This window comes from Trypanosoma equiperdum, assembly GCF_001457755.1.
Source record: "Trypanosoma equiperdum strain OVI genome assembly, contig: ctg_1969, whole genome shotgun sequence".
NCBI classification, from domain to species: Eukaryota; Euglenozoa; class Kinetoplastea; order Trypanosomatida; family Trypanosomatidae; genus Trypanosoma; species Trypanosoma equiperdum.
Window position 1 is genome coordinate 15,929 of NW_027124025.1, and position 10,509 is coordinate 26,437.

At 50.2% G+C, this 10,509-nt stretch overlaps 5 protein-coding genes across 5 annotated transcripts; all 5 read right to left on the reverse strand.

The window, feature by feature from the left end:
- Positions 1-194: 194 nt before the first annotated feature.
- TEOVI_000525900 (Alternative oxidase, mitochondrial) lies at positions 195-1,184 on the reverse strand (the record flags this gene model as incomplete). The annotated part of the gene is made up of 1 exon (XM_067223786.1): positions 195-1,184. The coding sequence occupies one exon, from the start codon at positions 1,182-1,184 to the stop codon at positions 195-197; it is 990 nt and encodes a 329-aa protein (XP_067079887.1).
- Positions 1,185-1,531: 347 nt separating this feature from the next.
- Positions 1,532-3,598, reverse strand: TEOVI_000526000 (ATP-dependent DEAD/H RNA helicase, putative; the record flags this gene model as incomplete). The annotated part of the gene is made up of 1 exon (XM_067223787.1): positions 1,532-3,598. The coding sequence occupies one exon, from the start codon at positions 3,596-3,598 to the stop codon at positions 1,532-1,534; it is 2,067 nt and encodes a 688-aa protein (XP_067079888.1).
- A 319-nt stretch (positions 3,599-3,917) lies between these two features.
- On the reverse strand, positions 3,918-4,622 carry TEOVI_000526100 (small nuclear RNA-activating protein; the record flags this gene model as incomplete). Its single annotated transcript, XM_067223788.1, has 1 exon — positions 3,918-4,622. One exon carries the CDS (start codon positions 4,620-4,622, stop codon positions 3,918-3,920), a length of 705 nt encoding a protein of 234 aa, XP_067079889.1.
- Positions 4,623-5,243: 621 nt separating this feature from the next.
- Positions 5,244-7,895, reverse strand: TEOVI_000526200 (nucleoporin interacting component (NUP93), putative; the record flags this gene model as incomplete). Its single annotated transcript, XM_067223789.1, has 1 exon — positions 5,244-7,895. One exon carries the CDS (start codon positions 7,893-7,895, stop codon positions 5,244-5,246), a length of 2,652 nt encoding a protein of 883 aa, XP_067079890.1.
- A 456-nt stretch (positions 7,896-8,351) lies between these two features.
- On the reverse strand, positions 8,352-10,004 carry TEOVI_000526300 (chromatin assembly factor 1 subunit B, putative; the record flags this gene model as incomplete). Its single annotated transcript, XM_067223790.1, has 1 exon — positions 8,352-10,004. The coding sequence occupies one exon, from the start codon at positions 10,002-10,004 to the stop codon at positions 8,352-8,354; it is 1,653 nt and encodes a 550-aa protein (XP_067079891.1).
- Positions 10,005-10,509: the final 505 nt, after the last annotated feature.

The window sequence follows — 10,509 nt, forward strand, 5'->3', positions numbered from 1 at the left end:
CTCATTTGACCCTGCCCTCTGCCGATTATTTCATAATTTCCCCCGCCCCCATCCCCACAATCCACACGCACCACACACACACACACACACACACACACATGAACACAATATTGAGCCAAAAAAAAAAAGAAACACAAATGCATGCATTCAAATCACTCTGAAAGGCGGAACTCCATCAAAGGTAATGTCAGCTCTTACACGTGTTTGTTTACATTACTCGCAGTTTTGGCGCCTTCGCTTCCAAAATCCGTCCTTGTCTTACCACTTGGTTGGTTGGAGTACATTTCCTCTGGGTTCTTCTTCAGAACAACGAAGGGGTTGACACTGTTTTGCAGGCGTTTTTCGTGCATGTCAGCAAATGTGTGGTTAACGACACGGTGCTCCGCCTCGTCAGCTCGGATCACGTTGATGAGGTCGCGGAATGTGGCATTTTTGCTGAGGTTCCAGTACACGCGAGCCACTTCGGGAACATCATTTTTGGTAGGGCGCAGCCTTCCTTCGTCAATTGCTCTCATAACGCCGGTGTATGTAATGACGGCTTCCTCTTCAAGGTAACCGACAAAGCGGTGTACAAAACGGGGGGAAATCACATAGGCGACCAGGAGGAAGAGGTACATAATGGCTTGCGTAATAATGATGGAAACGCGTAGGGGGAGCCCTGGTTGGCGAAGTTCAATGAACGTCATGAGGTGCATGCGCTCATTCTCTGCTTCAACAAGAAGAGTGTTAATCCAACCCTTGTCGCGCGTCATGTACCGCAATGATGAAAGGTGGCGCAACATTCCACCGACCATCCCCGGGACACCGGCAACAGTTTCAAGAAAAAGGCAGCGGCTGATGACTTTGCTCTCCGTGATGGAACCGAAACGGTAGAGAGAGAATGTGTCAAATAACCAGCGGCAGGTGCGGACGCTGCGGTAGGCGAGTGTATCAACGAGACCGTTTGGCTTCTTGTGCGTTATGGCCACATTCTCAATATCGGGAAGGCTCCAGGTGGGGCGGTCCTCACTGCTTTCATCGGAAACACGCAAAGGAACGACAGGCACGGTTTCCAAAAAACTGAGACGGTTCAGTTGAGTGTGTCCCCACACAGGTGTTTTGGCGTCAGACTTCTGGCGGCAAGCCGTCCGGAGCACCCAAGGCGCAGCTGCGGCAGTGATCCTCGATGCGTGGTTACGAAACATTCCTCAAGGATGTAGTTTTAAAATTTGTCTGGATGTATTGTGGTCACTTAATGTTGTATTTCTTTTCGTATGGCAAAGGTTTTTTTTTCTTTTTTGCTCTTGGTGTCAAGATATTACCTCTGTAGTGAGTATATAAAGGAAAGGTGAACACATTTAACAGATAAACGCAATATCGGGGAAAAATACATCGCGTTTGTGGGGTGAAGGGGAGAGGGAAAGGTGGTGCAAAGGCAGTAATTAATCTCCATCGCGTGATTAATAGGGGTTGAGCAACCAGCTAAGCCAAAGGCTTTTAAAGCACTGACATGAGCCGTAGGGAAAGCCAACTTTCACCTCCTTTCAGGGGTTCAAAGAGGCCTAAAGTTCTTGTTCAGCCTGTCTTGCTTATAATCCGGGAAGCGGGGTGTTGCGCGTCCCAGAACAGGGGCCTGCTGCTGCGGGTCCCTCGGTCGATATCGGCGTGTCGGATGGTAAAATAAAGAAGTTTTAAACACATCGATGAGGGATTGTCGCGCATATTCCTGAAGTTTTGGCGGAATCAGTTGCTGTGTTTGTCGCAGATGTGCTACAAGTGGCTTCGCCAACCGTACATTCTCCGGTTGGAAGAACGTGTAACAGTAACCCCGCAGCCCTCGCCTTCCGCAACGGCCACTGCGATGCACCCACGTCTCGAACTCAGTTGGTACGTCATAATGGACAACATATATCACATCAGCAAAGTCAATGCCACGACTGAGAATATCCGTGCATATGAGACAAGTGGAGGCACCTCTGCTGAACAGTTTCATCGTACCTGTTTTCCCCGTGGCGGACGAGTGGGATGTGAGTGTCGTCACACGCAGACCGGGTACAAGGTTTTGCAACCGCTCACACACGTACGCCACATTATGGCGCGAATTACAGAATATGAGGGTTCGCTGATCCTTACGCAACTTACCGCTGCTGTAGAGCCAAGCCAACCTGCTGATCTTCTCTGCTTGCGAAACCATAAAAACAACATGCGTTATGGATGCGCAAACCGCAGCTCCACATATGGAACCAGGGGCGGGAGCAATCGGGTGCCCGAGCTTATCAGTTTTCACATCAACCAAAACGAAACGGTGAGATGGAAGAAGCATCTGTTCCTTAATCATCTGGTACACAGATGGGGGAAGCGAGGCACCGAAGAGCAGTCGCTGAGGACGCTGCGGACCTTTGGGAAGTGCACCAAGTATGATCTTTACTTTCTCGAAGTGATTGGTAGATAATAGGTCGTCAACCTCATCTAAAACAAGCACTTTAACTCGCTTCAGCGATAACTTGCGTTTGTACAGGGCAGGAAGCATGGTCTCCGGTGTGGTGATTAACACATCACATCCCTCAAGTGCGTTCAGGTGGCGCTTCTGCTCCTCCGCACTGGAGGCGCGAACGAGAAACTTAACGCGGAAGTCTGCATCTAACTTCTTGCAAAGATGATATACCTGCATGACGAGTTGGGAAGTAGGAACGAGTACAAGAAGGAGGGGCTCGGCCACGGATGACAGCTCACTCACCCACATGGGAGACCGCTGCTGCTTCGCTGCATCCTCTGGAACGGGGTCCGGGTGCGGTTGCCCAGTCAGGGGACAAACTCTCACCTCTGTCACCGACAACTCACAATAACGACACACTTCACCTTTTTCCATTTTGTCTTGCATAAGCTTTTCGATGTTGGGTCTATTCAAGTCTTCACTAACACTGCCTGTGAGGTTCGAACTACCATCTGTTCCGGCGTACATCGCCAAACGTAGCATAGACGGAAACAAATAACCGAACGTTTTGCCTGTTGCGGTGGGTGCGATGCAAAGAATATCCCGATGCTCCAACGCAAGAGGGATTGCCGCGCGCTGCACGGCTGTCATGTCATTCCAATTGCGAGTCCGCTGAAGCTCCAGCAACTGTCGCCTCAGAGTCTCACTTGGACACAGCTCGGCTAGATCTTTAAAAAACTGTGGTGCAGAAGGGGGAAGCTCCGCGGGCATGCCGTACCGATCCGCAATTGCTACCTTGTAGGGTGACTCCTCTACGCAACCAGCGTTCGTTTCGCCACTTAATCCGCTGCTACCGCTAATGCCAGTATCATTTTCGTAATTTCCAACGCCGCGATCGGAGTTGTGGTGTGCGCCTGTAGTTGCCGCAACATCCCGCACAATCTGCCTCAATGTTACCTTGGAAAGGTTGGCCGCCCCTGTCGCCTCACAATTCCTTTCCAAAGGGGGTCTTTCACCACCACCCAGCACATCAACCAAATCCAGTGGATTGCGACCATGATTGAGGGCAACTTCACTTGTGGCATTATTTGTGGAAGCACTGCAGAAGCGAAGCGGAGTGACAGGCGTATCCCTCGTCTTGCGCAGAATCAATGGGGTGTGCAGACGCCTCGCGAAGCGCCTCATCAGGCTTTGCGGTGGCTTTGTCTCAACTTGTGCGCAGACAAGTTGTTTGCCCCGCTTCTCAATCGCTCCCTCCTCCTCTCCACGTATTTGTGTAAAGGTGAGTAAGCCACCTAGTTCCGCCTAATCGTGTTGTGTCGCAACCATGCCGATTTACGTGTTTACACCAGGAAATAAAAAAAAAATACGAGCAGTTACGTTTAAACAGCGAAGAAGTAACCAAGAACAGTACTTATCAAAACAAGAATGGAATATTTCATTAAGAGCGACTGGCACATCTGCATCTGCAACTGCAACTGCAAACAGCACCGAAGCATTACACTCATTTACGCTTCAGCAGACTTTCAGTGTTAATGCGACGCCTCATTTCCCTGTATGCATGGAGTTGATTTGATAGATCATCGTCTACACATGTTCCCCCCTCCAATGCAATGTGTGGACTTGGATTTGACCGCTGGGGAGCCACACATGTGAGTAGTGGAAGACCCGCTTGCTCATGCACTTCAATTAGAGTACGCACGTAGAGCGAGTCATCGATAAAGGGCATGACCTTCAGGGCCCCAGACTTGTGTAGCGCCAACAGGAGCCGCTTTTCGCCGTCTGACACGCGGCAACCGAGGCTTGTTATCACTCCCTGGTTGTCTCGTGCTGTGGAATCTATATCTTCCACGTACCTTTGTAGAGTTCCCAGAGAAATTTGCACCTTTACTGGTGATGTTTCGATGGCTGGCTGCGTGGCATACAGGAAAAAGGTCAAATAAACCCCAAAGGCTCGGCTGTTAGGAGCAGCGTCGGGCGGCAGTGTGATGTACGCTGCAGCGAGCTGCAACAGATTCTCCACAACATCTTCGAAGTATGGCTGCGTCGCACCGGCACCTGCATAGTGCATATATTCTACGTTAATACGATCAAAGAGATCCTTGAACGCATCGGGTGTCAACGCAGCGGGAGTTAGTAGTTGTCGGCTGAGGGCCTCTTGGTAGAGCGTTACAAAGTCAGTAGCAATGAGAACAAGACGCTGCTGCATGGGAGTAACACCCTTCCCCCTTTCTGGGGAGCTAAACAACACTTCTGCCCTAATAGTTGTGATGTCGAGAAGATAAGTTACATCTGAAGGTCTTACAGCACGACTTTCACGGCGTTCACGCCATATAAAGCGTGGTGAGACAGTTTACCGCAAGCACATTAGGTAGACTGGCGCCTGGCGGCACAAGAGGGCACGATGTGTCCACCCATCATATGATTTCAGTCTTCTTTTAACGTTCACCTCCCTCCTTCACCCAATCAACAAGTTACCGCCCCCTCTAAAGCTCCAGGCGAGAACCATAGCCAAAACCATGTATAGCGTGTTAAAGAAGGTGCTAGAAAAATGACAAGAGATCGCTCCGGTCGACCTTCTCTTCCTCTTTGCTTTGTATTTTGCTATTTTCTGCCTTCAGGTCTGGTACCAACAGAATCACTTCAACACACCTCATATTCCCCCGTCAGAAAACTTGCCTCCTTAACCCTACCTTTATTCTTTCAAGCTTCCCCAACTGTTCAGCAAGACCCAACTGATTTCGTGTCCTCCCATTTGTTCCCCTATTCGGTCATTCAACTCACTAGAGAAGGGGGGAGGGAGTGTTCACCAGTATCGAAATATAACGCTTCACTGCACAAACAACCGCTCTAGAACGATTAGCTCATCTAAGAGAGAGCGGTTCATATGCCTCTTCCAGCGACGCACCCATGCAATAATTTGCTGTGCCTGATTTCGTTGCAACAGCAGTTCGTCACTCGCCCCATCATGCAACGCCCTCTGCTCTTTCACAAGACGCAACAACTGCCGCAGTGCGTGGATAATGATCGGTGGCGCCGCAGTTGCCACGGTGTCTGGTGCTGTATCAAAAAGTTCTGCACACCGCTCAACATCGGCGGGACTTGCCGGGACAAAAGGAAGGTTACAGAAGCATCGTACTGCCATCTCGGCGTTACCGCGCACGGCGTTAGCGTGCACTTCGCCCATCCGGCACAGCAGGTGGAAAGTGTCCGTCTGGGCCGATGGAATTACACATTTCGTTTGCGCCAACCGCTCCCGAAGAACGGCGGCGTGCACGAAGAGATTTGCACTTTCACTCGTAGGTTCATTGTGAAATGCCTGTGCGAGTGCTGGGCAAATCTTCTGCACAGCGCGGCTGAGTGCATACCCTGATCGAGCGTCATCCGAAACGAGTGTGGCAGCATGGTCCAACACCGTTAGTACATGTACCGCAAGCTCTGTCTTTCCCCGTGCGATTGCGTCCTCAGCGATGCGCACCATTGCATCCAAAAGTTCGTTGGGGGGTACACCCCCGTGTTGAAAGAGCGCACCATCGTTACTGCCACCACCAGCACGCTGACCAAATAGCTTCGCACACACCAATTCGTTACTGCAGTAGTCCACAAACGTGTCAATAAGACCAGTGCGAAAGAAGTACCAGAAAATGGCTGGTCCTACTTGGGAAGCATTCATCCGACGTCTGTCGGCGTCGAGTAGTGCGATGGAGCAGTACTGCTGTATGGCACGGCTAAGGTCGAGTGGAACCTCCGCATCACTGCATTGGAGCATCTTGCTGTTGTGAAAGCACATCGCGAGGTGGACACCATCGACGTATGTGGAGTCATTTTCCGTCAGCAGTCGAACCCCCGAGGACGGCAATAATGCATGGAACATTAAAGACGCCAAACGAACAACATTACCGCGTGTCAGTGCGACCAGATCCTGCATATCATCTAACAGTAACCGCTGCATATCTGACAAGGACTGTATCTTCTCACTGTTATTTGCATCAACGGTGTGGAGACAAAAAAGTCGTATCCATAACGTGTCTTCCAGCGACCGGGCAACCTTTGACGACAATGACGCTACTGTCGATTGAACCACCTCATTGCTCTCCCCAGTTTTCCCCGCAAGCAACAGAAAGAGAACAGTATGTCTGTAGGGATCTGAGCGTGTGCAATCCTCTGAATAAAGAGCACGAAGTTCTAACGGGCAAGACGGTGTGTACTGTTCCATCACGTTCCCCGAGGCATAGGAACTAAGAGTCTTTTCCACTAAACCGAAACCAGCAGCAGCCGCAATGGCTGCCGCCGCATCGTAGCGGCCGCAGCGCATCGAGGTAAATATGTGTGCCCACGGATTAGATGAAGAAGTGTAGCGCTCCACAACGCCGATGAAGCGGGTTGCGTGCATGTTTTCCATATCAGAGAGGCGATCTGACTCGACCTTCAGCATGATGGAGAAAACCGCCGCCAAAGCCTTCCGTTCCATCACCCGCCGGCTGGAGCTGACGTAAGTTATTGATGTCGCTGCAGAGCCACGTTCTATTATGGGCTGCAAGATGTGCCCAACGGTGGTCCACAGAACGGCCACCTCCTCCACTGAATTTGGAGTGTCGTCAACAACGTGATTGGTAAAGTGTGAACTCCATTTTTGCGGCGGCTGAGTGTGAACGATGTGCGCAAAGGCAGAAACTTTGGCGAGGGCCTTCGTCGATGCGGTGTCACGACCGTTTAGCAGCGCTACAACACCTGCATGAGACTGCAACGCGGTGCCCGCAGCGGCTACACCGTTAACTGCCCCCCCAAGTGTACTAGCATGCATCAACTGGCCGTTGCTGATGCTGTTCCTGCTGTTTCCTCCCCTGCCACCACCGCTTCCAGCCTTTAATGAAGCGGTTTCAAAAACATCTGCAATTTCAACACTGTACTTTTCCCACGAAGAGCGTATGATGGCCTCCGAGCGCTCTTGCATCATCTCACCTACGCGTTGGTGCATCTCGTCTACACTCCGTTGCATGATCTCGTGACGACGGTTCGCCACAAACACCTCCAGTGCGGTGCCCAGTTCGTCACTCGCTTGTGTATCCCACGGTGCATCGAGGCTATCCAACTGGTTTCTCCCTACAATAGGCAGTTGGTTGGTGTGTAATTGATGAAGGAGACGCAGCTGCTCCTGAAGGTTGAAACCGAGGCTTGCCATAAAGAGTTCTACTGATGCCTGTGAAGAGGTTGCTTGACCAGCTACCTGTGCCCACAACCGTGCATCCGTGGCTGTTTTGCGCGACATTTCGTATGTGCTGAGGCCGTTTCGGACAACTCGCGTGTCTATGTCGCTAACCAACAGTTGCCTTGCGCGCGCAGTAAGGCGCGTTATGTTACCGCGGACATCATTGTTAGGATCCACTGAACCGCCAGAAGGCACGGCGCTCGTTGACTGGTTGTGGCTGTGCGCTATGAGTATTCCACCTGGTGCATCCGTGAGGTTTGGGATGGACATCATTTAAATTACGACCCCACCCGCCCCCAGTTGCACTGCCGCCCTTAACAAAACTTAATATGAAAAAAAGGAGAAATATTCCTCAATATTAGTTTCCCTTTATTTTACCTTTTCCTTTCTTCTGTTGCGTCTGGTGCAGAGTGAGAGTGGAGTTTACAGGGAAGAGCAGGAGTACTAGTTTAAAAAGTTAATGGCACACAACCAACTTCACGCACCCGTCCCGATCCGCCACTACGTGGCTTATTGAGGCGGCGCATTTGCACAAATTCGTCAGTACAAACGTAAGTTATAGGCGGTTGAAGACATGGGAAAAATTAAAAATACCAACGACAATAACAAATGCTAGCATCTGACTGAGTAATATACCTCTTATCCTTTTTCTATTTGTGTGTGATAACTTTTTCTAAGACCAAAGATTTGGCCAAATTATAGTTTAGGGGGAATGATGGAGGTGAATATTTAATCGTTGAGGTTATCCATAAGTTTGGAAAGCTCACCAAGGCTCACAGCAGTATCTGGTTCCTCTTTTGCCGGATACATTTCCTGCGCTTGTGGCTCTAACTTCTTTTTCTTTTTCACCGGCGCGTGCACGACAGTGTTACTGCTCGCGTTTTCCGCCTCTTCACCACCAACGGGTTCCTTTTTCGTTGCTGCATTAGTCGTTTTTGTTGCTCCTCTCCCTGGTCCCAACGTTTCACTTTCCGTTTTCACATTCTGCAACACGGTGCACAACCTCCTTGTCGTTGGTTTCTTGGAGAACAAAGGCAAACGGTGGGCAACACCGAGAGAACCGCCAGTTGATATGACGGTAATGTAACCATCAAGTCCAGCCGTTAAAAGGTAAGATGCGTCAGGGCTCCATGCCACATCGTAGATGCTGCGCATATGTAAATCCGTGAAGTCACTGTGCCGAACTTCACTGTCTGTGGTATATACCATGACAGCATCTGCAGTCCATACTGCTAATGCCATGCGGTAATCAGCGGGGCCCCACGAACCTTTTTCTTCTGCTGTGGGTCCACTTTTTCTCGCTTGGTTGCTTACCTCAGCTGCAGTCGTGTCGTTTTGTTCTTCATTACACGTTATTTCATCTATGGGTTCCAGGAAACACGGGGCCCATTGTACACCTCGCACCTCCGCATCACCCCGCACCGTTAAGCGGGCTGCAACTTTATCCGGAGCGTTACGTATGTACATGTAAACGCAATGTACCATAGAATTCTTCCAACGGTCCTCTCCCGCAGCGGCTCCAGCTGTCGCATCTTCCGACCCACCACCACTGCAAGCGGAACGTGAGTGTTTGTGTTGCGAAACTTTACCGTACGGTACCGCAAGAATCGCACCATCCGGCGACCATGCAAGGCGTCGATATGATGCACTACACGACTCGCCAATAAAATCTCCCTGTGCCTTTCGCTGGGATACCAGAGAGGCTCGCTTCGCTCCGTGCTTCGGCCCTTGCATAATATACAACGCTGGCCCACTGCCGCAACTAGCAACATAGTGCATCCAAGGATCCCACGCCACACCACGACAAAACTTGCTGTGTGCCTCCTGAAGCTGCACCACCGGCATGGTGCTTCCCTCAAGATCGTGCAGCACAACCGTCCCATCACCACCGGCACTGAGGAGGTAACGCGAGTCTGGCGAGAAGCACACATCGTGCACATCAATCACGTGTCCGGAAAGATGTCTATAATCCTTCCATTGCTCAGGCTCACCATCTCTACTGCTCTCCTTCCACCACAGGCATATTTTTCCATCACAGTGGCCCGAGGCGATAAGACGGCCGTTTGGTGCCCACCGTGCGGTCAAAGGCATCCACGGTGTTACCCCACCACATATAAACTGAACGCAATCTTCCATGCCGCTCTCACTATTTTTAAGCCACCGGTCAATTGCAGCGATATTGAGGTTCCATAGGCGTATGTATCTGTCGCCACCTGAAGTAACTATGCGATCTTCTACTCGATTGTAATCTATAGAAACAATACCTTCGATACTACCTCCCTGGAGACCAAACTGCAGCGCCTCATCGTCGATTTCCCTCCAATGCCACAGGACTTCTAGCGTGCGCACCCGCAATGGATTTTGCTGAATGGATGTTGCCATTTGCGTGCGACACCTAAAACTTGCATATGCACGTAAATAAATGGCAAAAAGGTAAGTGCGAAAAATGAGATGAACGGAAGATCAGCACTTATATCACTCGGAGGGACAAAACAAGCAAAAAAAAATTCATGACAATCACAAAAAGAGAGCTTGTAACCAAAAAAAAAAAACAAACGAGATAGGAAAAGGAACGATAGGAACCAAATGCATCACTCCCCCCTTTTTGCCTCAGCTCCTGCATCTGATAAATTCAAAGTGCGCGCCACACATCCCAAAGGCAGATGCACATCTACACATTTTTTTTCTTCCTCTCTCTTTCTTTTACACACCAACGAAGAAAATGATTGCTGCGAGACGTTAGTGTCAATCCGCTTTGTATCTTTTTTTTTTGGGGGGGGTTGGGGTATGCCTTTAGAGTAAGACACACCGCGATGCCGGAGTGCGCTTGAAGGAAAGAGATAGTGGGTATAACAACAAAATGCAATGGCAACTGCAAAAAAAAAAA